The sequence below is a fragment of the Carassius gibelio genome, chromosome A10 (genome assembly GCF_023724105.1).
Source record: "Carassius gibelio isolate Cgi1373 ecotype wild population from Czech Republic chromosome A10, carGib1.2-hapl.c, whole genome shotgun sequence".
NCBI lineage: Eukaryota > Metazoa > Chordata > Actinopteri > Cypriniformes > Cyprinidae > Carassius > Carassius gibelio.
Window position 1 is genome coordinate 10811400 of NC_068380.1, and position 24374 is coordinate 10835773.

Below are 24374 nucleotides of genomic sequence, written 5' to 3' on the forward strand. Positions count from 1 at the left end.
TAAACCTCTCACATCGTTAGTGTGTACAGATGTGTATCTGTGTGTGAGAAGCTGTAGATGTCTGTACTTAATCTACACTTTTGTATGACCTCCACTCTTCAGTTAAAGATGGCCGTCTTCATCAGTTGGCGGCAATGTTCCCTCTCATTTTTGTTCGTGCTGACCACAACCTATTTTTATTGGCCATGTTCTTCATCCACCTGAAGAGAAATATATATAATATACATTATAAATAAAAATAATTTTAATCAGACTTAAAATATACATTTATAATTGTTAACGATTTACATTTATAGACTTTGTTTATAACTTTTACATTTATACATATGGATTCCTGTGTTGGTATGTGTGTGTATTACAAACACAATTAGTGTTTAATTTAAGTTTAATTTAAGTTATTATTCTGACTTTTTAAATTTGATTTATTATATTTTTATTGTGTGTGTGTGTGTGTGTGTGTGTGTGTTTGGGGGAGAAGGGGGCTGTGTTTAGATACATTTATATGATTACATTTATAATTATAGCCTGAGAAATAAATAATTCAATATGCATTATGAATTTATAAAAATTCTGACTTAATTTTATTATTAATTTTTACTCATTGAGAAATACATATGTACTGGTGGTGGTTGAAGAGAGACCCCCCACATGAATGCAAAGCGCTTTGGGAGTACAACAATACACAATAAAGTGCTATATAAATGCATCATTCATTCATTCAAATAAAATATTTTTCCTCAGGAAAATTCATGATAACTTAATTTGTCAAGATAGCTTTTGTTAGTCTCATAAAAGACAATGATGTATTCTCAGTGATGCGTCTCTGGATGACAGCCATGAATATGTACTGTACACACTCATAGCTTCAGTTCCGTAACTAAAAATCAGTTGGCTTGAGTTTGAAATGCCATCCATTATTTACTTCTGAATAATGAAATATCAAGGTTATTCCCAAATTGTCTTTTAGTTCCCCATTTGCACTGGTGCGACATCAGAAGTGTGTGACCGTGCACATGCACAGTTTAGAGGGAACATTGGCTGGCAGCTTTAGAGGGGACCTGAGGTCAGAGGTCACCTGTGACTCAAAGCTTGAGGAATTCAGTCTCAAGGAAATGAATAGCATGGGGAAAAATAAGAGACAGAAATTGTAATGGCTACAGGAAATGATAGCTCATTAGAATGTTTTCAGATGGTGACTGAGAATTATTAACTGTTTTATAGAGGGACAAGAAGGAAAGGGAAGCTGGAACCTGTTTACCTCTTTAAAAAAAATCCCCATGTTGTTCGCTTGGGAACACAGAGCCACGAATGTTTTCACCTTCCTGCATGCAGATCCCATGGTTCTTCTTGCATGATGTTGCTTCTGGGTAAGGTTTAGTCACCTTTCCAAAGATTACAGTTTGTAAAACACAAGTGTTGACAGGTTATTCAGTTAATGGTGTTACAAGGCCTCTTTCTGGTCATTGCATCTGTTATACTGTTTCAACTTATACTCCAAAATGGATTTTTGCTACTTCCTCCATTAATAGTTAATATCCATACATTTATATAAAATTACTTAATCTGTTTGAAACACGACCACATGGATAATTTATATCCACTCAGGCAGGGGATTTCCAGTTCCCAGCATTCTTTGCATGAGACCGAATGGGAAGATTAAATGTTGAATTAAGTGTTCGGCCTATTTTAAGTTTTCGAGCGAGATAAAGAAAGGAGGGAAGCTTTGTTTGTGTTTAATGTTCTGTTATGTTGGGATTTAAAGGAGTTTTTATTATATTGTACCTATATTGTAGCTTTGTGTTGAGGTTGGATGTACAGTAAGTGAACATTGTTCGAGTTAGTTTGAGGTATTTACAGCTTAGTTCATTGTTAAGAAACCCTATTTCCTACTGTCCACAACAGAATTCATTTTAGCGGAAGAATTGTTGTTTTGAGTGTACTCGCATGCTAACCTGTTGAGCTAATCACAGTCTTCCTCTCCTCTCCTCTCCTCTGCCCTGCCTCGCTCCTCAAGTGTGTCAGCCTGTTATCTGTGCTTGCCTGGATAGCTTCTGTTGCTCCCTTTGTCTCTTAATTTTTCACGCCGGATCTTGTTGACATTAGCAAAGACTTCAAGCTCACTGAGTCAGAAGTTTGTACGCTCAAACAGGCCGTGAGCAGAGGGAGCCTGTGCTGTCGTGCTCTTGATTTCATATCGCCGATGACCGGCATCTTCATCACCCTGTTCTTGAGGATCATCATCCTTCCCTGCATGTGTTTGAATCATCTCCCATTTCCTATTGCTGATGTCACTCAGCAGGGAGATGGACAGACACATAGGAGCCAGCACCGTAATGAAATGACCTCCGATACCCCTGTCCACTCACCTGTTCTTTATCGCTGGACGTAACGTATCCTCGGCATCACTTAAATGTGACTAATCAATACTATCAATATGGCAAACCTTGATAACTTTGTTAGCTTGCTGCACTCATCCTAGCTGTGAGTTAAACAAGCATTATGGCAAGACTTGGGTCTTGATCTGCTCATATATGCTCATTAGGTGTATTTGTCTTTGTGTATTTGCACACTATATATTAGTGTGGATTCAGAGTCTTGCCAGTTTTTTTATTTTAACTGATACAATAAAAATAGTAAGATACAATATGATATGAAATATAAATAAATTGGTGCTTGAATTAAAAAATGTATAGAGCGAAAAATACTAATTCACTCTAGATTTTTTTTGTAATGCAAGTAATGGATATATAACTTATATATAATTAATATATATAAAAAATGTATTTGTTTAATACAAAAGGTATTTTATTTTAATTTTTTACTTGCTTTTTCCTCATTGCAAGAAAACCGTTATGTGATGGGATTTGATGACACGTGGCTTTCTTGTAAATCCTGCTTAACTGAAATAACTGATATGACACAAAGAAAATCTTTTATTGTTTAATTGACTCATCATTGACTCCCTGGGAGCTGAAAATAAATAACATGCAGGTTTTTTTTAACAATAGTTAATTATTGATCTTTTAATCCAATATTTTAATGAATGCACATTCAAGATTCAAGATTCAAGATTTTTAATCGTCTCACACACATTTATATAGAGCATGTTTAACCAGCAGTGAAATGTGAGTCAGGTACGCACCATGGACAGTGCAATTATTAAAGAATACAACACAGATGAAAATATACATAAATATAGCTATGAACGAATGAAGTAAAAATAAAGATATAAGAATAAAATATAAAAAAAGATATCACTTGTATGTTGTGCATTGTTATTTAAGCCTTTTACTTTCATAAAAAAACTCAAAAATGGGTTTTCATACAATGAAAGTTTTATAGAAAGTTAAAAATTTTAATTATGATCCAATTACAGCAAAATAAATCAACACTGTAGAGTAAACATAAGAGTGTTATACACTTTACTTTTAATACAAACATTTGGGAAAATTACATGTATTTACAATATACATAGTGTGCACTGTACAGTAGAGGTGTGTTTGCACATTATTTATTTCACAGTTTAAAAAAAAATCTAATCAAACCTTGATTTAGAGATTTTCTCCTTATTAACACACATTTAACAGTTTCAACAAAGCGGACAGTAAGCAGTTGACTTATTTGCAAAAAATACACAATTTGGGTTGTCAAGTTGGTAATTTGACTTCAAATTTGAATTAACATTTTTGTAATCTTCTGAGTGTTACACAGTTGCAGCCATTTTTTTGTTTTACTCCCAAACAGGGAAAAGACTATAGCATTAGTTATGTAAAATACATTTTTATAATTACTTGCATGAACAATTAATTTCAAATGTTCTTATACAGTTAGTGATGGAAATATCTGGAAAAAGGTTTTGGAGTGTCTATTCATTTATAGAATTTAAGTTAACAAGATATACATTTTTAACACATTTCATACAGATTTTTTTTAATCTAATTTTATATAGATTTTATCAGTTTTTTCTTCATAATTATTAGCAAACACATGCAACTGAAAAACAAATGCATTCCTTTTCTCTGCAGCATTTACATGTCGTAACATCTCAAAATTGACTTTTCTTCCTACTCGGATATGCACAATATTTCTGGTTGTGACTCTATATGTTGTTTTTCTTCTGATAATTTCATGATTTACACTTTCAGCAGAAATAATACTTTCCCAAAATAAAAGATCACTCCCAAACCATGTCAGATATATTTTTGGTACTCACTTTTATTGCCCCTCATTGTACAAATCGCATGGCTTCCATCGTGAACAAATATGCTCTTAGCAAGCATTTTCCAAGACATATCAAAACACATTTTGTCATCTAAAAATTTAAATATGACCAGATCATGCAATGTTGACAGGGAATATATATCTTTTAGTCCAGCATGTTTTTCCAAAGAGATCCCTGGCCCAGAACATTCCAGAAGTAAAGTGAAACTCCTTGTTTTACGGACATGGAGATACTCCACATGTTTTAGTAGCATGCTTCTGACGGTTGGTAGGAGTGTAAATGTCTGACTCGTACAGGCACTGACTCACCATGGCTCATCGGACAGGGCTCGATTGGAGCCCGCCAATTTCTCAAACACAAAGACAAGTTTTTGATCTGACTCTTTGTTCTAGCACATCAGCGTTTCACTATACCTGTGCTGCAAAACCCCGCTGATAGAAAAAAAAAAAAACTAATGAAGGTTTAGATCTGAGATTAGGCTTCAAATGTGCTAATGCTAGCTTCTGCGTGTGTTTACAGTTGGTTGGATTTCGGTATGTTCTCCTCTCAGGTGTGTGGGTGTTGGTTTTGATGGTGGATTTTCAGTAACGTCCTTATAAGCCTGCATCATTTTCTTTCTCCTTTTGTGCTTTTTTTGGTCTTGATGTGTTTTGCATTTAGTTAACCCACATCACGGATGGATGATGACAGTGTGTTTGGTTAATGATTTAACAAAATAACCGGTATGAGCTCATCTATTGTCTCTCCATGAGGTTGCACTTTCAGCAACTCAAGTGGGCTTGAGTTTGCGTCTTAGAAATGTGCAGTTCAAAGAGACCGTTATCGGCCACATGACTGTGTAAAGTGATAAAACAAAAGTCCAAATGTGTCAGAGAGCATCAGGTCATGTAAAAAAAATTCTATATTAAATGCCATTTTATTTAAAAACGCCTTAAAGAATCTTGCTTTAAGTTTAATATATATATATATATATATATATATATATATATATATATATATATATATATATATATATATATATATACATACACACACAATATTTTTTATTAATCTTGTCTACTTGTTTGGGAGGGGCCATGCCAGGGCAATCTCCTTTTCTTTTCCTTTCCATCCATGTGATATGGGGTGGGGGTGGGGGGATGGGGGGTGTAGGTAGTGGCTAAATCTCATAAAAAGAGTTTCCAAATATGGGCTGCCTCTCGCAGAGCCCCGCCTTCCTGCTTCAAGTAGGCGGGGTTTACACACTCTCTCAACCAGTAAAGAAACAGCATGGACTCACTTCCTCATTTAATTGGCTGAAACCAGTTCTAACAGGAACCGCCAGTGATAAATGTGAGAGTTCTGAGAAATCATTCATTTCTTCCTTCAGCCTGGCTGAAGAACATTACAGGGGAGTGTGGATGGCTCCCTGTGTGATCATGCCTTCAGGACAAGCTTTTTTTTTCTTCTCGTGTGCGTCTCTTCTGTTTGTTTTTTTTCCTCCATCATTTTTAAAGTGCTTAGGATATGTAGTTCCCAGAACAAGCTTTACTTTAACAGTTTTTCCCCCCCTCCCTTATTCGAGTTTCTGTCTTTTGGGATAACAGAGCTCGGTCTCTATCTCCCTCTCTCTGCGAGCGGAGAGAGGAGAAGCGGGGTAAAGGAAACTCACTGACCTTTTGGAGTCGGTAAGTGAAATTTATGTGACCTCTCTCTCTTTCACTCTCCCTCCCTTTCTTTTTCTTGTCCCGTCCCCTCCTCCTCCTCTTCTCCTTTTCTGTCACAGAGCTTTTCCCCTGTTTGGCGCCTCTCTACAGAAGCCTTTCAGGGAGTACCTTGAGGCCCAGAGGGCAAAATTACAACACCGGGCAGGCGGGCGGCATGCAGAAGAGGCCACCCCAATAGTAAGTCTCATCACTCATACAGAATATCTCTTTCGTTCAACCTTTAAATTTACCTCAATCCCAGATGTGGCTTTTGTATTTTTGTATATTTATCCTTCATTCCTCCTTTTAATTTATTACACGCACCCCCATTTCTTTTTTGTTCCACATCCTAATTACCTCCCTGCACTAATTACTGCTTTGAGACTGGTTTTATTCTACCATGTGATTCTGTTGAGGTGTTATTGTTTGCATGTGGCAGACTGTAGTGTCAGGGGCTTTGCGTGGGCCATGCGGTGGTTGGTCGCGGGGGCCCGTGCGAGGTCTGGCTGAGGAGGGATGCTGAGTCATACTCAGAGTGAACCGGACACTCCCCCGCGTCACACTAATCCACCCCCCCCCCCCCCAACAACTCCAGCAGCCGAACCCTGTTGAACCCGGCGCAGGCTGCTGGAGACGGGAGGGGCCCCTAGGAGTAAAAGAAGAAGGAGGAGGAGGGATGGGGGAAGTTGGGAAAGGAAGCAGCAGGGGGAGGGCGGGGGGAGGCTGAAGCTGTACTCTCGATTTCTGCCACTGCCGATCCCTCGCAAGTGCGCACGGAAACAAAGAGCTACACTTTTTTTTTTTTTTTATACCTTCGTCTGCCGTGTGCAAATCGTTCGTTTCATCTCAAGCACTTTTCCAGCTCGTGTACATGCATGCGTATGTGTGGGAGGAGGAAATGAAAGAGAGAGAAAGAAAGCAATGAAGTTGCACAATAAGAGATTACGGATGTTTCTGGAACAATGTTCCTTTTTCTGGTAACTTGAACCTCCTGCTGTTACTTAAGGAAAGCTGCGGGCTTGTTCAACCGACAGGAAGAAACTATGCCACTGTGCGCGTGTCACTAACATAAATCTTGTTTTAAAGAAACAGGGAGAGATTAAATGGAAATGCATGTGGAGATGATGTTTTTGATGAGTTAATGCATTACAGATTAGGCATAATTGACTTGAAAATCTTTTCTCTCTCTCTCTCTCCCCTTACAGGTTTAAGAAGATGGTGATCAGCATGGTTTGTTGCATCATAAACTTATGGCATCCAACAAACGTAGAGTAAAACTAAATCAAGGAACCTATTTTAACCCAAAATCGAATAGCTTCCTCAACCTGATGAGAGCTACTGCTAGAATAATTTTTCATTGAGGTTTCTTTTGTGACATGGATATCGGTTAACATTTTTAATGTGCTTGCTTAGCTGGTGGTTTGTGCTGAGATACTCGTGTTCTCAGCTCTGTCTTGCACAGGTTATCTGATCCCAGTGGTTGAGATGTTAAGGTGCACTCTGGCTTATATTGTGTGTGGTCTATAACATTTAGACTGCATTAATTTTGTTTTAAAATAAGTTGTTAGACCATTTATGTGCTTTGCAATTCAGCCTATACCAGTCAATGGCGCTCATCTAATTCTAGATTCAGAATTTGACTGAATTTACTATAACAGGAAGTTAAAGTAATGCTGACTCAAAAGTACCTGATTCTAAAGTTGCTATAAGATGTTATGCACATTGACTAGTGCTTGTATTACATTACTTTTTCTGAGCAGAGACCGTCTTGAGTTCCGAAACCTTTCGTCTAGAGTTATTGTTTTGTTTCCAGAGATCCAAAGAGGAGAGGGAGAAGGAGTGTGTGTGTGTGTGTGCGTGTGTGTAACCACATGACTCACTACAGGGCCACTTCACCAGATGCAATAACGCATTCAATCAGATTAAGAAGCGCTTGTGTGTTAGGGCACATATGTGTGTGGGCGGCTGCCACGTTTCCTTATCACTTATATTCTATACATCTGAAGAGCATCCGGTCTTACTGGAGCGTGCTCACTGCTGTGAGAGCTGCTGGACTGGATTGTCAGTCAGTTTGAAAGGTTAGTATCTTGACTCGTTTATAGTGACGACTAGTTTTATATTTACATGCAGGTATCCATCTTAAAACGAATGCATTTTTTAGTCGCTAGTACAGTGGTGGTCCAGCAAAACGTCACATTTTGGGCGACTCCCTAATCTAACATACCTGATTCAACTCATTATTAGAGGCTCCGTTTCCTGAAATGGGTGTGTCATATCCAAAATCTGGAGTATTGGGGGGCCACCGGGACCAGATTGAGAACCACTGCACTGGTGGTAGCTAGGCAAACGTCTCCGTGCGTCGCTTCCTTTTTGTGTCTTTTTTTCTTTTAATTGCTTGTAAAAAGTTTTTTTCTGCGCTTTTTTGTAACGCTGCCCTGGTATGTGAGTCTGGAAGCTGCTGGCGTATAAAAAAATGGAACAGTGTGGAGTTTCTTTTGCTGTTACCTTAAATGAACCCTCTACTGAACTCAATGCACTGGCCGCTGCTGGCGTAGACGATGAGAGGCACTGTTGCCAGATCTCCTGAGAAAAGCAAGCGAATGGAAACGCTCAATTTTATGGATCACCATGAAAAATTTAGATTACAGAAATAATAATACCAATAGGAATAATAATAATAAAAAAACAGATTGAGCAATTATGACTGCATTGACTTACAAAATAATGTAAGATTATATACTTCTCCAAAAATAAATATTTATCATATACAATTGCATATCTAAATTAAAAATAAATTAAAACATCTTAGTAAAAATGTATACAAAAGTAATATTAATTTAAAAAAATAAAATAAGTAGGAAAAAGGAAATAATGCTGGTAAATATATATTTTTTTTATGTCTTATACAGTTCTACAGTCCTCTAAATTAGAAATCCCGAAACATGCGTGTGTGTTCTGCCAATAAATCCAAAAAAGAGCAACGCGCGATTGCAAGTATTTATAAACGTTTTGATGAAAAGTGGCTTATAATACGCGGATATGGCAACATTGCTGAGAGAGAGGGAGCGAGCGAAGGGGAGCGCGAGAGAGGCTGTGTCTCAAAATCTTGTAGCGAGACAGTCTTTCGAACGTTCGAACGCGACGATGATGCCCCCAAAAGCGCTGTCTAGTTAGGAGCTTCACTAGAAATAGAAACACAGCCAGGGTGAGACAGAAAGGAGAAGCTGTGTTCGATTATCTCACACAGCGCTCCGTTGAAAATAAGCTTTCGGTTCTTCCATAACGGGATCTAAATCATTATATCGTTAGAATTGATGACCACGCCCCTCTTTCAGTCCCACCCTCTCGTCTTATCATTGGTAAGTGAGTTAATTCTTCATTATGTGTCTTGATTGGTGTGGAGAAGTCTCTCCCAGTGTGTCAGATAGCTTATCAGACTGGTGTTGGCTGTTACATTCGTCCGGCGACAACAGTCTGTAGGCTGTCTGACATTTTGGGCTTTTCATCCCCTCTAAAAATCTTCTATTTATAATCGATGTCGATTAAATTGTTATTAGTAGCTGTCTATTTTTATAACCATATATTTTTTTCAATACTGATTTTTTTCTTCTTCTCGATATTGGTGTCTAATTTTATTTATTTATTTTTTGGTGGGCTTTTTAGATAAATATTTCCGATGTGTGTGTGTGTGTGTGTGTGTGTTTACAGAGAGCGTGATTGACGTGTTTCTGCGTAGCCGTTCTTGTTAAAGGGCGTGTGTGTGCGCGCACGTTCAACACTAGGTTTTGTCCACTTAAATTTCTTGGGAATCCAGAAAGAACACACCTTATTGCAACACTCTGTGTCAGATCTTTTTGCCCACCCCTTCATTTGCATTTGCTTTACAGTTTTTCTTTTTCTGTCATCTATCTGCTTAATCGGTATCTTACATGTGCAACTGATATTTGTAATTAAATTAAAAACATGTCCATTCAGCAGTTCCCCTCTCTGTTTTTCTCCATTGTAAAACCACAGGGTGATCTGCTTGGCTTTCACAATCAAGTCGTCTCATTTCCTCTTTAACTGTTCAGAACATCATGTACTTTAGGGAACCCCCTCTGCCATTCATGTGCGTCTGTATGTCCTGTTTGTAAATCAATAAAGATGAATGAGGCAAATGTCAATCCGTCTCCTGGTTTTTGAATTGAGTTTTATATTCTTTATATATTGTAACTTACATGCAGTGTAGTAATAGTAATTGCATGCCTATAAATCCAATTCTGCAAGCTGAAGAAGTCAAAGTTATATATATATTTAGATAAAATAAGAGCAGCTAAAAGAAGAATACAATAAATGCATTTCTATTAAAACGCTTCAGAAATGTAAAGTTCAGATCAAACTTAAAAATATAGGTTGAGATAAAATATGAAATGTTATGAGTTTTATATAGTCTATTTTTCAGACATCGAAGATTGTTTAATGCACAGCAATACGACATAACTGCAGACATTTAAATATAATTTCTGCAAGCTTCAGACATTTTAAGATCACATTTGACATTTTTCAATTAACAGTAAGTTATTAAATGAGAGCAGTTATGTTGTTATTTGAGTTTTATTGTGTTTAATGCAGAGCAATACACCATGCAACCGTAATTGCAAATAATTAAATTAGATTTCTGCAAGCTTCAGAAATTTAAAGTTAAGATAATTTTTTAAGTAAAATATTTAAGTTAAGCAGTTAAAATAAAACTAATTATTATATATACATGAAAATAGAGATAACATTTTTTAAATGTTTAAACAGTCTAAAGCTGCAGTAACAAATAGCCTTCTGCAAATGACATTCCTTTATGGCCAAATAAGAAGCCATTACAAAAAAAAAAAAAAAACACTATGAAAATATGTGTAGTGTATTATATTATGTATAATATCATATTCATCCTGTAAGAATGAAAGAGTTGTTTGGTGATGTGATTAATTGAGGAACGATCACGCCCATTACAGTTAAGAGCCTGAGGGTTCGCCATCATGCAAATCTTTCGTTCAAACAGGTTTTAATATTCAAATAAGGCTTGACATGTTCAGCTGTAGTTTCTTAATAATCCCCTCCATTTTATGACCAATCTTTTGTGTAGGTTGCACGATAAGGTCAGGTGTTTTTGCCTAGCATGTGGCCAAATAACACTTTTGATGGTTTAGTTTTTAATTTTCAACGTGCACGCATAGGCTACTGTGCACTACCTTTAGCAACCAGTAGGGTTGAACATTTTTGGATATTATTTTCAGTATTTAATTGCATATTAACAGTTTTGTAGGCCTTAATTAAATTGTCCTCACGTTTTTCTGTTTTGTGACAATAATCTATATAATTAAGAACATGCTGATCATTTGAGACATCTTGGGAAAATCTGGGTGAGGGTAAAACTACAGTTAACCATGTCCTACAGTTTACGGCTCTCTAAAGCAAGTGTATTCATGATTATGTTGCTAAAGTCCAGGTGAGTCAGGGGCTTTAACCCCTCACATGAATCAATGATGTGCTGTCACCTAACTGGACAACACTGGGACACCCAAGCTGACTCAGACACAGGTGTAAACGTTACCTGACGCAGGGTATCTTTACCTCTCTCGAAACCCACAGGTATGTATCATTAAAACTAACAGAAGAACAGAGAGTCTGATAAACTGTTAGCTTCCTCATTCTCAACAGGTAGCCTACATATTTGTTCTTTGTCTTTTTTTTTTTTTTAATAGAATCTGTATCTACATCAAGAGACCCATTTTTATAACAAACAATTTAGCTTCAAATAGCTTGATTTATTATATCAGTCAAATCAAAAGCCATACATGCATCGTTGTGTGTTAGATTGTGTAAAGTATATGAAAGGGTTTATGCCTCTTTTTCAGAAACATAAACTTTGGAAAATCCCTGTAACTATAATTTGCATATATATTTTTTTTCTTCCTGTTTAAAGCATATGTGACACACAAAGTGCCCATTGTGATCCATTCATGGGGAACAGAGAATTGTGGCTACCCTGCACTTTGTAACAATGTATAGTGTGAGCTCGCATCTTTCTTCCAGTCAACGCTTTTAGCGAGCTCACTGACTTCTGAACGTCAAGACCGTGTAGAACAGGATAAAAGGTTTAAACAGAATTACACTTCATGAATAATCAAATAGTGGCCAAATGACATCAATCTCCTCCCAAACCTATACAGTATAGGCCTACACCTAGCTATTCTACACCAAATCAAATATGCCCAGGCAACACAAAATATTTGAACGATACCATAACACCGAAATATAAATGTATACTGCAAAAAAAAAAAAAAAAACTTTAGAGGAAAAAGAAACGGCAAACAACACTGAATTAAATACAAACCTTCAAAGAAAGACTGAACTATTATTTACCTGTATTTTTGTGTGTGTACAACTTGGGGGAAGGGGGTGATTTAAACCCGAAGAAGAAAGAAACTAAGTTTTTTTTAATCATTATTATTATTGAATCATGCACTGATTATGCAGTAGCACTGATTATACCGTTGCTTTATCCGTGAGGTTTAACAGCGCGAAAGCAGAAGCTCTATACAGAAGCACAACATCGGCAGGTCTTTTGTCGACATCTGTTGGCAGTGCGGCGGTACTACAAGTTAAAACCAGCTGCCAATACACACAGAATGACGCGTTTTTGTATCCGTAAATACACCCACTTACCTCAGCTACAACCTTCCGGAGTAAAATTATTCGTTTGTTTAACTAAACAAAAACGTTAATTCAGTTGTTGACAGTTGTTGTACACATTCCGGAGCATGCGCACTGACTCTCTGTGAAATTCGCTATTCGTTGTTTATCTTTTACCGGTAGTTAATCTCTGTAGTGATACGTAGTGTACCGCTGGTTATGGCGGCGGTGATTCTTGCGGCACCATGAGATGTCCTTATTCACTGTTATTCCGGTATTGGAGTGTGTAAAGAGACAGTGACAATGGCTGGTGTTTTTGATATCGACCTGGAGGACAACGTGTCAGACGAGGAGCTCGCCGACGGGGTATGTATCTAGACGGTAACCGAGATTTTCCGCATCGTCTGGACCGGCCTGAGGATCGATCCGGTGCACCTTACACGATTCAGAAACACGGCATGAAAGTACCATGGCTGTACAGTAGTAAACTCCCAGATGACAATACCACGGTACTTTAATATATACCATGGTACTGTATGATTCTACATGGTTTAAAATGTAGAAAGTAGGCTACTTATCGTAATATATAAAGTATGACAAAACATGGCAATTCCACTATTATAGGTGCAAACCTTTAAAAAAAAAAGTTGTGTAGTGTAGTTGTATATATATATTACCTGGATATAATAGCTAATGGCCAACCCAGACCGGCTAGAAACACATCTAGCATTAAGTGTTACCTGCTTAGACTGCATATTTGGATACCTAGCATCACTAAAGGTGCATTAAGATGTCTGTATTAATATACTGTCAGACTTTTATGACTAAACAGACTTCAGAGTCATACGAAATATGAGAGATATTAATTTTTACAACATTTGAGCCGCAGTTAATTTTATATCACGGAAAGCAAAATAGACTTTTGATGTATAGTGTTCAAAAAGTTTGGCAGAGGTTAAACTGAGTCTTGTAATGTGATCAGAGACCTTAAAACTCCGGTCGAGAAGAGCTAGTGCGCATCAGTCACTGCTATAGATTGAGCGTTAACACATACTGTGCATTTGGTGGAAAACCTGCAGGGATACAAAAAACTGCAGTCCACTCCACACCTCCAACACTCTGTAAACCTGCCATAAACACCAAAAGTTTGTGTCTGTCCACAGGCCAGGGGCAGTGAATGCCTGGACCAGTGCAGTGGCTTTGAATTGTGAGTATGTCAAAAAGATACTTGCCGTTCAAAAATAATTCTATTTGTTTAAATTTGATGATATCATTTTAATTTCGAAGTGAAATGTCTTCTCTTTGATTAACATGTTGATATTTTATGTTGAACGTATATACATTTTGATGTTTTGGAGCAGTATGGAAGACTGCGAGAAGTTCGAAATCTCCGAGAACAGTGTGAATCCAGGCACAGAGCAGATTCGTCCTGAATGTTTTGAGTTGCTTCGTGTTTTGGGTAAAGGAGGATATGGGAAGGTAAGGAAGACTAGCAGTGCTACCCAGTGTTTCCTCCCTGCATGTGGTGTAGTGTCAACACATAATATGGGCTTTAAAATAATGTACACCCAAGAGTTTTTGAAAGAAGCTTATTATACTGCATTTATTTGATTACAATAAATACATTAATATTGTGATATATTATTATAATTCAAAATAAATGATTTGTATTTTAATAGAGTTTAAAATGTAATTGTAAATATTTGCAATTGGCTGATTTTTTTGCAAATAGATGTGCTGCTTTCATAAATTTTTTCCAGGGGAACTGATGGTTGGAGCGCTCAAAAGAGCAGAATTCATTTAAAATATAAATCTTTTGTATCACTTTAAATGGCATTACTGTCACTTTTGATCAATTTAATGCATCCTTGCTAAATGATGTCCATTCATTTTTGTCTCAGTGCTTTTAGTTTCATTTGCAGATTCTTATTGTAGATCCTACCATGCCCAGTTCTGTATTTTGCAGCTTGTTTACATTCACATGTAATCGCCACATTACACTCTGCATGAAAGGCAATATTCGAAATGGCATAATAGGGGCACTTTAACAGTCCTTTTCTGTTTAACAAACAGGTTTTTCAAGTTCGCAAGGTAACTGGGGCAGATTCTGGGAAGATATTTGCCATGAAGGTCTTGAAAAAGGTATGGCACCCCAATAATTAATTCACAATAATTAATCTTTCCCTGAGACTCAGTTTGGGGGTTCCATCATGCCTGGTCCGGCTGGTTAACAGGTTTTATTGGTGTGGTTTGCTGCAGGCATGTCAATAATGTTAAAGGAATGTTTCGTCATTACCTATAAACAGTTTGCGTAATGATTGTTTAATTGTTTGTATAGTTTAAGTGTGTGTTTCCTTTTCACAACAACTAATAAAATGGTAGAATCCCTTATTTTGACATCTGCAAACAAGTAAATCATAACAGAAACCCACAGTAGCATTCAATAGGAATTCTACTTTTTTTCTTCAAAATGCTTAGTTAGTTTAACATATTTAAAACACATGGGCTTATAATAATAGCATGATTTGCTTCACAGGGTCTATTTTAGCAAGACCACAGATGAGTGGCAGATTTGGTCATTTATCAGCTTGGTAGAAAGATATGATGTGGTCACAATATAATGCAATCTCAGCTGGCCAGATTTGCATACCAACAGAATATGGCTCTGTTTTTATCAGTACTTACTCAGTGTACTCTTCATTGTACACTGTAGCTGTTTTAGCTAAATTATCTTTAATCAGCGTTTCTACGCAGTTTGGAAAAGTATGGAATTTGATTTGAGTAATTTCCAGGTCTGGAAAAGAATGGAAAAAAAGAAAGCATTTCCAGATCTTTACCCCTATTTAGTTTTCTATAATGGTGTGTTTTTTCGGCTGCCACAGAGTATGTGTTAATGCAAACTTAAGTCTTTGAAAATTGACGTACTGCCCTAAAGAAAGACAAATTTTGAACACTTTTTTTTTTTTTAACAGTACCAGTTTTTTGAAAGACCTTTGAACTTGGCAAACAGGACAATGCACACCGCTCTACTGTACCGTCAGCCCATTTCGTTTTCTCTGCCGCCTTAGAGGATGTGTTAAATTGGACATTAGGCCTTGACATTAGACGTACTACCCTAAGAAAAGCCAAATTTTCAGCAAGCATACCCATATTTATTCATTTGCATCCATGCTCTCGTTTTCCCCATAGTGAGATGGCATTGACGAATAAAGAAAATAGGTTATAGGATATATAAAACTAGAAACTGTAATGTGTTAGCACACAAAAAATTCCCATGTGCTTGTCAATAGTTTCTTGAAAAAAACGTTTATTTTGTGTATGCAAAAGTCTGTGAGATTTTTTTTTGTAGGAGCTCTATATGTTGTCACTTTGAAAAAATCAATAAATAAACCCCTGAGAAAAGAAAATATTTACAGATGACTGTACTATATAGCAAATGTAAAGCTAAAAATAATGATCTATGAACCATTTATGTTAAAGATGGCCTGAACATCTACTTAGAGGTTTGGAAATTTGAGTCTGGAATTTTGAACATGTGTAGGAACCCTGTTTAAACCATTCTAGAACAGAAGAAGAGCAAGCGATGACTGTGTACAGAGGCCATGGACGCAGTTTAATCATTTTGAGACTGATGCTGCATTGTTCTCTGTGGTTTGCATGATTGAAATGCTCCGGATTCCATTCCCAAATTAGATTTGCACACGTCTGTTTATTGCAACAACAATAAAAGCATTAATGACCCCCGCCTGATGAGTTCACAGCTGTGATTAGGGGTGTTTCAACCCTCCAGTGCATAGATGTTCACAGGAAGATGTACAGGCAGTGTTTGTGTGCTTTCTTACATTTACTTAAAAACACCACATTTCTTAATGTATTCTGTTCCTATTGTCTGTTTTAACAGGCCATGATTGCTCGCAATGCAAAGGACACCGCTCATACTAAAGCAGAGAGGAGCATCCTAGAGGAAGTTAAGCATCCCTTCATTGTGGACCTCATATACGCCTTTCAGACAGGAGGGAAACTTTATCTCATCCTCGAGTACCTAAGCGGTGAGTTCAAAACAGCTACCGGTGCTTTTCAATCAGTAGTTTTGGTTTAGAGAAAAAAAATGAAAACAAGAGAACGGATCTGGAATCAAGTTTATGTTTCTGTAACAGGTGGAGAGCTGTTCATGCAGCTGGAGAGGGAGGGGATCTTTTTGGAGGACACAGCCTGGTCAGTGGATGTTATCGAAAATAGTACATGAACTTGTTCTTAATTAATTTGCTTGGTTAAAGGTTAAATAAAAGTGGAGCTTTATTAGTCTTATCAGGATATAGGTCATTCTCATGTCAAGATGACCTGTCTGCTATGTGGATGAAACGCCTCTGTTTTGTGTAAACGTTGATCTCGTGCGGGAGGCTTTCACAATTCACTGGCTTCACAACGGTAGTTTGTACAACCAACCCGAATGCTGATTTGATGGTTTGATCGACCAAATATTAGACATTTGTAAATCTGTGATCACCCTCATGTTATTCCAAACCCATATGCTGTTCATTCCTCTGTTTAACTTCCACATATTTAATTATTTTTTAAATACTTTAATGAGAGTGTACTGTACATAGGTATTTATCATACAATGACAATTCATGGTCTCAAGCTGTTAAGCTCCAAAAAGAAATGCATCGCATTAAAAGCGGTCTATATGACTGTAGCACTATATATTATGATTGGTTTGACCTCTAATAAATAATATATATAAAAAAATAACAATATACAGGATTAAAATATGCATGGGCATGATAAAATAATAATGGTAACATTTTTCGTTTTTGGGGTGAATGATTTGTTTAACACAATATTTACAAATCAATGGGTTGTGAAAGCATTTACATTTTTAATATTCATTTATTTATTTATAATTTTATTTACTTCTAGCTTTTACCTGGCAGAGATTTCCATGGCCTTGGGTCATCTTCATCAGAAAGGCATTATTTACAGAGATCTGAAGCCAGAGAACATCATGCTCCGTAACAATGGTAATAAACACACACACACACACACACACATACTCACCTGTGTCTTTTTATCCCAGATAGTCGTCAGTCTTGCACCACTGCCTGTTCAATAAAGACTGTTCTCCTCTGGATGTGCTCATTTTATTCTCTTCTCAGGTCACGTGAAGCTGACAGACTTTGGACTCTGTAAGGAGTCGATCCACGATGGTACCGTCACACACACCTTCTGCGGAACCATAGAGTACATGTATGTACAATGTCACATTTTACCCAATTAAACAATCTTTTTTCATGCTCATGTTACTTCTAGATGTAAATGGACAGTGTAAAAACGTAGCAGCAGAATTTGAATCTTTTTCTCAAATAAATGGTCCGTGTAGACTATAAAGGGTGTGTTGTGTTTAACAACTTGAACTTCAGTCTTAAAAGAGTCATGTTATGATAAAAAAATCATGTTTTTTGATGATGTGGCCTCTTAAACGTTCATACAGAGCAGTTCATGGAGGTCAGAGCCTTCATCAATCACGTCAGCTGAAGGCTTATTTGGGGCCTCTGGTGTCAGTTAGGTCAAAGTAAAAAAGACCGCAGCACAAAAAATGGTTGGTGTGCTGGCATTTTCTCTCTTACTCATTCATTCTGTCTTTCTCTCTTTGTTTCTCTTGTCCTCTCCCTTTTTCAGGGCACCAGAAATCCTCATGAGAAGCGGCCATAACCGAGCTGTGGATTGGTGGAGTCTGGGAGCCCTGATGTATGACATGCTAACAGGAGCTGTGAGTGTCCATGGCCTCAGTCACCTCTCGGATATCTTGCTTCTCCATTAATGTTTTACATAACGTTAGAGACAGATTAAATCAATAAGCTGTATATAAATATCAGTAGAATATATTAGAATAGATGTACATTTACACACACCAATGATTTATAAATGCTAGTGATTGACCGATATTTGGCATTGAAACAACATTTTGGCCAATATTTGGCATTTTTCAAATATCTGGGTTGGCCGATAAGTTTTTCTGTTTGGTGCAAATAAGCATTTTTATCATTGACTAATAAACAATGTCTAATAAACATTTAATTGCACAAACCTTGCAGAGAAACGCTAAATTGTGCCGCAAGTCGTTGCTATGATTGACAGTGATAACGATATCAAGGAACAAAACATCCGAAAAACGAATAGACCTGTGCATTCAGACTAAATTCAGAGAAACAAAACTACAGCAGTAGCAGTGACTTCCTGCACTTGCTGTACTTTATACTTTAGCACTGTACAAGTACTACATATTTGTTATTAAATCCATTTTAAAATAAATCCAAAGCAACTGAGCAAATGATTGATCATCTGCTGCCATCTACTGGTTATGATGGTCATTTCACATCATTTTTATCTTATAAGTCTTGGTTTCTGCCAGGGGACACATTTTTGACTTATTTGTCATGTGATCTTCATGAACAAAAAGTGAATCTTTTAAAGTGAATTTCACTGTTGAGAAATAATAAGCACTTTAAAGTATTGTGTTCTTGACTATAAAGATTATCAAGATTATCTTATCAAGATTATGATGTCGTTTACGAGATAGCATCACTAGCTAGCCAACGTTAGCCTAAACCAGGGGTCTCCTGGTCTCACCCTTCAGTTTTCATATGATTACACAGAGGACAGGGTGACACTTTATTTTGATTGTCCACTTTAGGCATTCTACTACCTATAAACAACTTTTCAACTACATGTCAACTAGCAGCCATTGGAGTATTAGTAGTCTGCCTGATTAATATCTGCTAACACTTTATTTTGATGGTCACTCAACAGATGTTCTACTGACTTTTTTCAAGAACGGTAACTTATTTTACCAACCTTAACCTAACAGTCTACAAATGCTCTAATGAGAGTTAGTTGACATCTAATTGCAAAGTTACTTAGTTACTTGAATGTCTGAAGTGGACTTCTGAAATAAAGTGTAACTGTGGACTGACCTCTAGTCTTATCGCTAGAACTGGATAAGAATTACAAACACGTGTGTGCATTCACTATTGATAATCACTGGTGAGGTGTTCCTTTGATAGACAGAGATTCTGTTGACCTATAGTTTGTGAACTCTTTAGACACTTGTTTTGATTTTGTGAAGCCAAAAATAACAATGATAGAACCTTATTCGAACGGTTTGTTAATGTAAATGAATGTAGATACAAACTGAAGCCTACACAACTACATGACTAGTGTATTTGTATGCTTTTGTTTGATGTTTAATTCCACAACTATTGGCATTAATACAGAGTTGCTTCTACCAAACAGCTTCCACTTTTCTAGGTGGACTTAAATCAAGAAAGCATTATTGTGAAGATATCAAGTGTTTCATGAATTTGTGCACAGAGTACAATCTAAGCTTACCCAGACTGCTCTTTAACTTCTTAAATCTCACCTCCAGCCGCCATTCACCGCAGAGAATCGGAAGAAAACCATAGACAAAATCCTAAAGTGCAAACTGAGCCTTCCACCATACCTCACCCAAGAAGCACGGGACCTTCTCAAAAAGGTAAAGGTCTTAAGGTGGAACAGGTTTCATGCCACTGTGGAATTCTCCCATTGCTTAACTTACAGGGTTGTGTATGTATGTTTCGCACCCAGCTGCTGAGAAGAAATGCATCAACGAGGATGGGAGCAGGTCCTAGAGATGTTTTAGATGTCCAGGTATCTGGCCTTATGATATGTTGAACCCATTATCATAAAAGCTGGAGATGACATATATTGTGGAGTTTTATATATTCTATTTTTTAGGCCCACTCCTTCTTCAGACACATGAACTGGGATGATCTGCTGGCTTTTAAAGTTGAACCTCCCTTTAAGCCTTTTTTGGTACGAGGCTGTCTTCCTTCTCGACTCAGTCAACTGTTTGTTTCTCTCTTATGGCGTGTTTAGGTTTATTATTATAGAACACATGATGTGGTATCTCACAAATCTTTATTTCTGCAGCAATCAGCAGATGACGTTAGCCAGTTTGACTCCAAGTTCACTAGTCAGACTCCTGTGGACAGTCCCGACGACTCGACGCTCAGCGAAAGTGCCAACCAAGTCTTCCTGGTCAGTTTGATGTCTTCTTCACTTTTTAGGCTAAATTGATTTCCTTACTCTTTAAATATACTGCATGGTCTTTGCACAAACACTATACTGCTGTGAGGACCCTAACTGCATCACATTTATCCAAAATGCATCAGTAAAATGCCTTTTTTTAATGTTTATTAGCCAATAACAGATAAATAGAAAATATTACAAGTCTGATATAACCAATATTAGGGGTTACTGATATCATAAGCCCCTTTCACACTGCACGTCGGTCCTGCAATATTTCCAGAACATTGCTGGTTCGCCTTCTGTGTGAAAGCAACCACGTCCCGGAATTGATTACCGAATTGAACCCGGGTCTGGGACCTAGTAACATTGGGGGGTTCGACCCGGGAGGAGCGCTGTGTGAACAAAAGCCAGATCTAATTCCGTGTCGAAGTGATGACGCGCGTTATCGCGCGACTCTTTTACCGGCTGTTTTGAAGGAAGATCAACATTCGCAACGAAAACATATGTGCAAACTGTAATGAAGCAGAGATTAGTTAGTTCCTCACTTTTTTCCGCGCTGACGGCAAGACCGTTTGCTTGGTTCAGTGAAAGTATAACATGCCTAGCGTTGTCGACTCGTACATTACACGTCACGCGCTGATGTCACATGTCGTTACGGGATCTTCAAGGGTTGTGTGTGAAAGCACATACATATACCGGGTCATCACTGGCAGTGTGAAAGTGCCAAATCTAGCGACCAGGGACCAATTGCAGGAACACTTTACCCCTGTATTTGCCGGAATGGCAGTGTGAAAGGGCTATAGGGTACTATTTTATATACACTGTCATTCAGGAGTTGTAAGATTTTTGTCTTTTAAGCTCACCAAGGCTGCATTTATTTAATAAAAAATGTAGTAAAACAGTAATATTGTGAAATGTTATTACTATTTAAATTTTTTTTATATTTAAATGCATTTTCAACTGTGATTTATTTCTGTGTTGGCAAAGCTGAATTTTCAATCGAACAGCATTTATTTGCAATAGAAATCTTTTAGCCTTTACTGTCACTTTTGATCAATTTAATACATCGTTGCTGAATAAAAGTATTAATTTCTCTAAAAAAAAACTTACCAACCCCAAACTTTTGAATGGCTGTGTAGATAAATAAATCAAATATTAAACTGATTTTTATTATAAACAAAGATGTCCTTGAGACAAATAGAGTAATATTATGCACTTCCAAGGCCTTGTAGTATTTGACACCATAGCCCAAACATAAAAGAACCCGACTGAAGCCTCAAAATTAGTTTATACTCCATTTGATCTTAATTACCATCAGCATGCCGTGTAAGGCACTCAAGAATGTGTACGAGATTAGTTTCTGACTCCCGATCTACATTGTGAGTGTGTGCTAGCATTGTGTGTGTGTAGGAAATTAGTTCTTTTTGTGGACAAACTTACGAGAAAGGGATAATATCTCTCATCTGGTCTGTATTATTACTGTTTAACTGGTTTTTCCAGCTCTTAGCGTGACATGTTCTTTTTTTGGGGTTCATCATAATTGCACATCCTCTACACTCATCAGTTTTTTTCCCCCTTTTATTTTGTCCACCCAAACTTTTTTGTTTTGTTTTTGTTTTTTTCATTTAATCTTTTCTCGGATGTCGTCTCTCCTCAGGGCTTTACGTACATCGCTCCATCTGTGCTCGAAAACATCAAGGAGAAGTTCACTTTTGAACCAAAATACCGTTCACCTCGCAAGCTTCTGGGAAGCCCAAGAACACCAGTGAGGTAATGTTTCTCATTCCACGGAGATCCGCACAGTTTTATGATGTTGTAGGGCTGGGTAAAAAAAACACAGATTTTTTTCCTCCAGATTAATCTTGATCTGCATTCAGAAAAACATTAATTTATAAGAAAGAATTGTTAAAAATAAGCTCATATGCTGTGTCTGAATAGGCCTGCCTACATACTATATAGCAGGTGAAAAACAGTATGTGGAAGGAGTAGTATGTCTGAATTAATAGTATTCAAACAGTAGGTGAAAATACCCAAATGCCTTACTACTTCCTGTGTGTGTGTGTGTGTACACTAACTAACTAAAATGTGTATTGCTTCCCAGCCCTGTGATATTGTAGGGAATGATATTGATTTCATTTATTTGGTTGTGTACATGCTGTAACATGTCATGTTTATCCCGGTTTTGCATTTATAACTTAACATGAATCGAGATCCGTAACCCATGATGCCATACTTGCATTTTCCAGCCCTATGAAGGGTGAAGGGGAAGACGGTTGGTCTCGGGGCCCACCCTTCCCAGAAGTGCCCGCAACCACCGCCTCTCTCCTGCCGCCCACTGATGCACCCATGGAGGTGTCTAATGTTGAGCAGATGGACAATTGCAGCAACATGGAGGTGTCAGCCCCTCTCAACATCAAAAAACCACTGGGATCCAACACGGGGTCCTTCATGAAACCAGCGGGCGGCAGGAGACCCAAGAATCTGAGGATGAATCATTGATGAGTGCCTTAAGTTTTGTACTTCAGGGATTTACCAAAAAGGCCTTTCTGCACCCAGTTTCTGTCACTGAAACACTTACAGCATTAGTGTACATCACGCAAGCTTGTCCTCTCTCTGCTCTGAAACAGACAGACCACCTTACAATTTAGGTGACTCTGAGCATGAATTTCACAGATTATATTTTATATGCCATGCTCATGCAAAACATGAGGGAGAATTCATAGTATCTTCTGTTGTATATTTGAAGTTGAGTTTGAGTCGAATAACTGTATGAGGCTGGGATAGTTATAACAGTATTGAAATGGATAGTTCACCCAAGAAATATCAATTCTGTCATGAACTCACCCTTATGTCATTCCAAACATGTATAACTTGCTTCCTTTTTTCTGTCAAACACAAAATATTATTATTTTTTTTTAAGTCCAATTGACTTATGTGGATAAAAACAATTGAATTATGCTTCAAAATGTCTTCTGTTGTGTTTCACAGAAAGTCATCCAGGTTTGAAACAGCATGAGGGTAAATAATGACAGAATATGAATTGTTGGGTGGATTGTCTTTTTAAAATGGTGAGAGAAGATTAAGGTCTACATTCTTGAGGAGTCTGTCTGATTTATGAAATATTTGATTCCTAATTCATAGTTGTTAGGACTCGTAGAATCACTGGTGTAGGGCACTCTACAGTCGTTTTAGTGAAACCTACCAATGATAAACTATGAAGTAAAAAATATAAGCTGATTTTTTTTTTCATGTTAGTTCATTTGCTGTATATTCATGAGACAGTATTAGATTACTTCAAGAAATTATTCTCTTATTTTGGTTTGGACTTGATTACATTTAATATTCATACATTCAGGTATGCATCTACCTGTGTTCTGGGCATCAAATCACTGTTTTTCTTTTTGACGGTAACAAGCTATTTTCCAAACAAACTGTCTGACCAAAGAATATTAAAAAGTTTAGATTACTGGATAAAACCTGTTAATCCAGAGTACAGTTACTTATTTCTAAGACACAGCCACAAATGCCATTAATACTAATATGCTGTCACCCATCAGCGACCACTATTGATTTTAAACCGAATGTTTATTTAATTTTACTTTTGACCCTAGAGAGCAAAGTGAGTTTCACGTCCCTTATCAGAAATTGATTTTCTGAATTTGTTTTGATTTTTTTTTTTTACATATTTATTTTTCAGGTGCCATATAGTTCTAAACTATGCAAATTATTTG

The 24374-nt window shown here is 37.2% G+C and overlaps 1 protein-coding gene across 1 annotated transcript in view; it reads left to right on the plus strand.

Annotated features, from left to right (window-relative positions):
* Window positions 1-23609, plus strand: part of LOC128021143 (ribosomal protein S6 kinase beta-1) — a 65669-nt gene extending 42060 nt beyond the window's left edge. The window contains exons 8-22 of the mRNA XM_052608131.1: window positions 5988-12939; window positions 13737-13780; window positions 13935-14052; window positions 14647-14715; window positions 16475-16622; window positions 16731-16788; window positions 17494-17594; window positions 17730-17820; window positions 18253-18343; window positions 20000-20107; window positions 20200-20262; window positions 20350-20427; window positions 20545-20652; window positions 22301-22413; window positions 22890-23609. Of these exons, the coding sequence (XP_052464091.1) occupies window positions 12877-12939; window positions 13737-13780; window positions 13935-14052; window positions 14647-14715; window positions 16475-16622; window positions 16731-16788; window positions 17494-17594; window positions 17730-17820; window positions 18253-18343; window positions 20000-20107; window positions 20200-20262; window positions 20350-20427; window positions 20545-20652; window positions 22301-22413; window positions 22890-23142 (1506 nt within the window). The 5' untranslated portion in view covers window positions 5988-12876 and the 3' untranslated portion in view covers window positions 23143-23609. The remainder of the gene's footprint in view (window positions 1-5987; window positions 12940-13736; window positions 13781-13934; window positions 14053-14646; window positions 14716-16474; window positions 16623-16730; window positions 16789-17493; window positions 17595-17729; window positions 17821-18252; window positions 18344-19999; window positions 20108-20199; window positions 20263-20349; window positions 20428-20544; window positions 20653-22300; window positions 22414-22889) is intronic.
* Window positions 23610-24374: the final 765 nt, after the last annotated feature.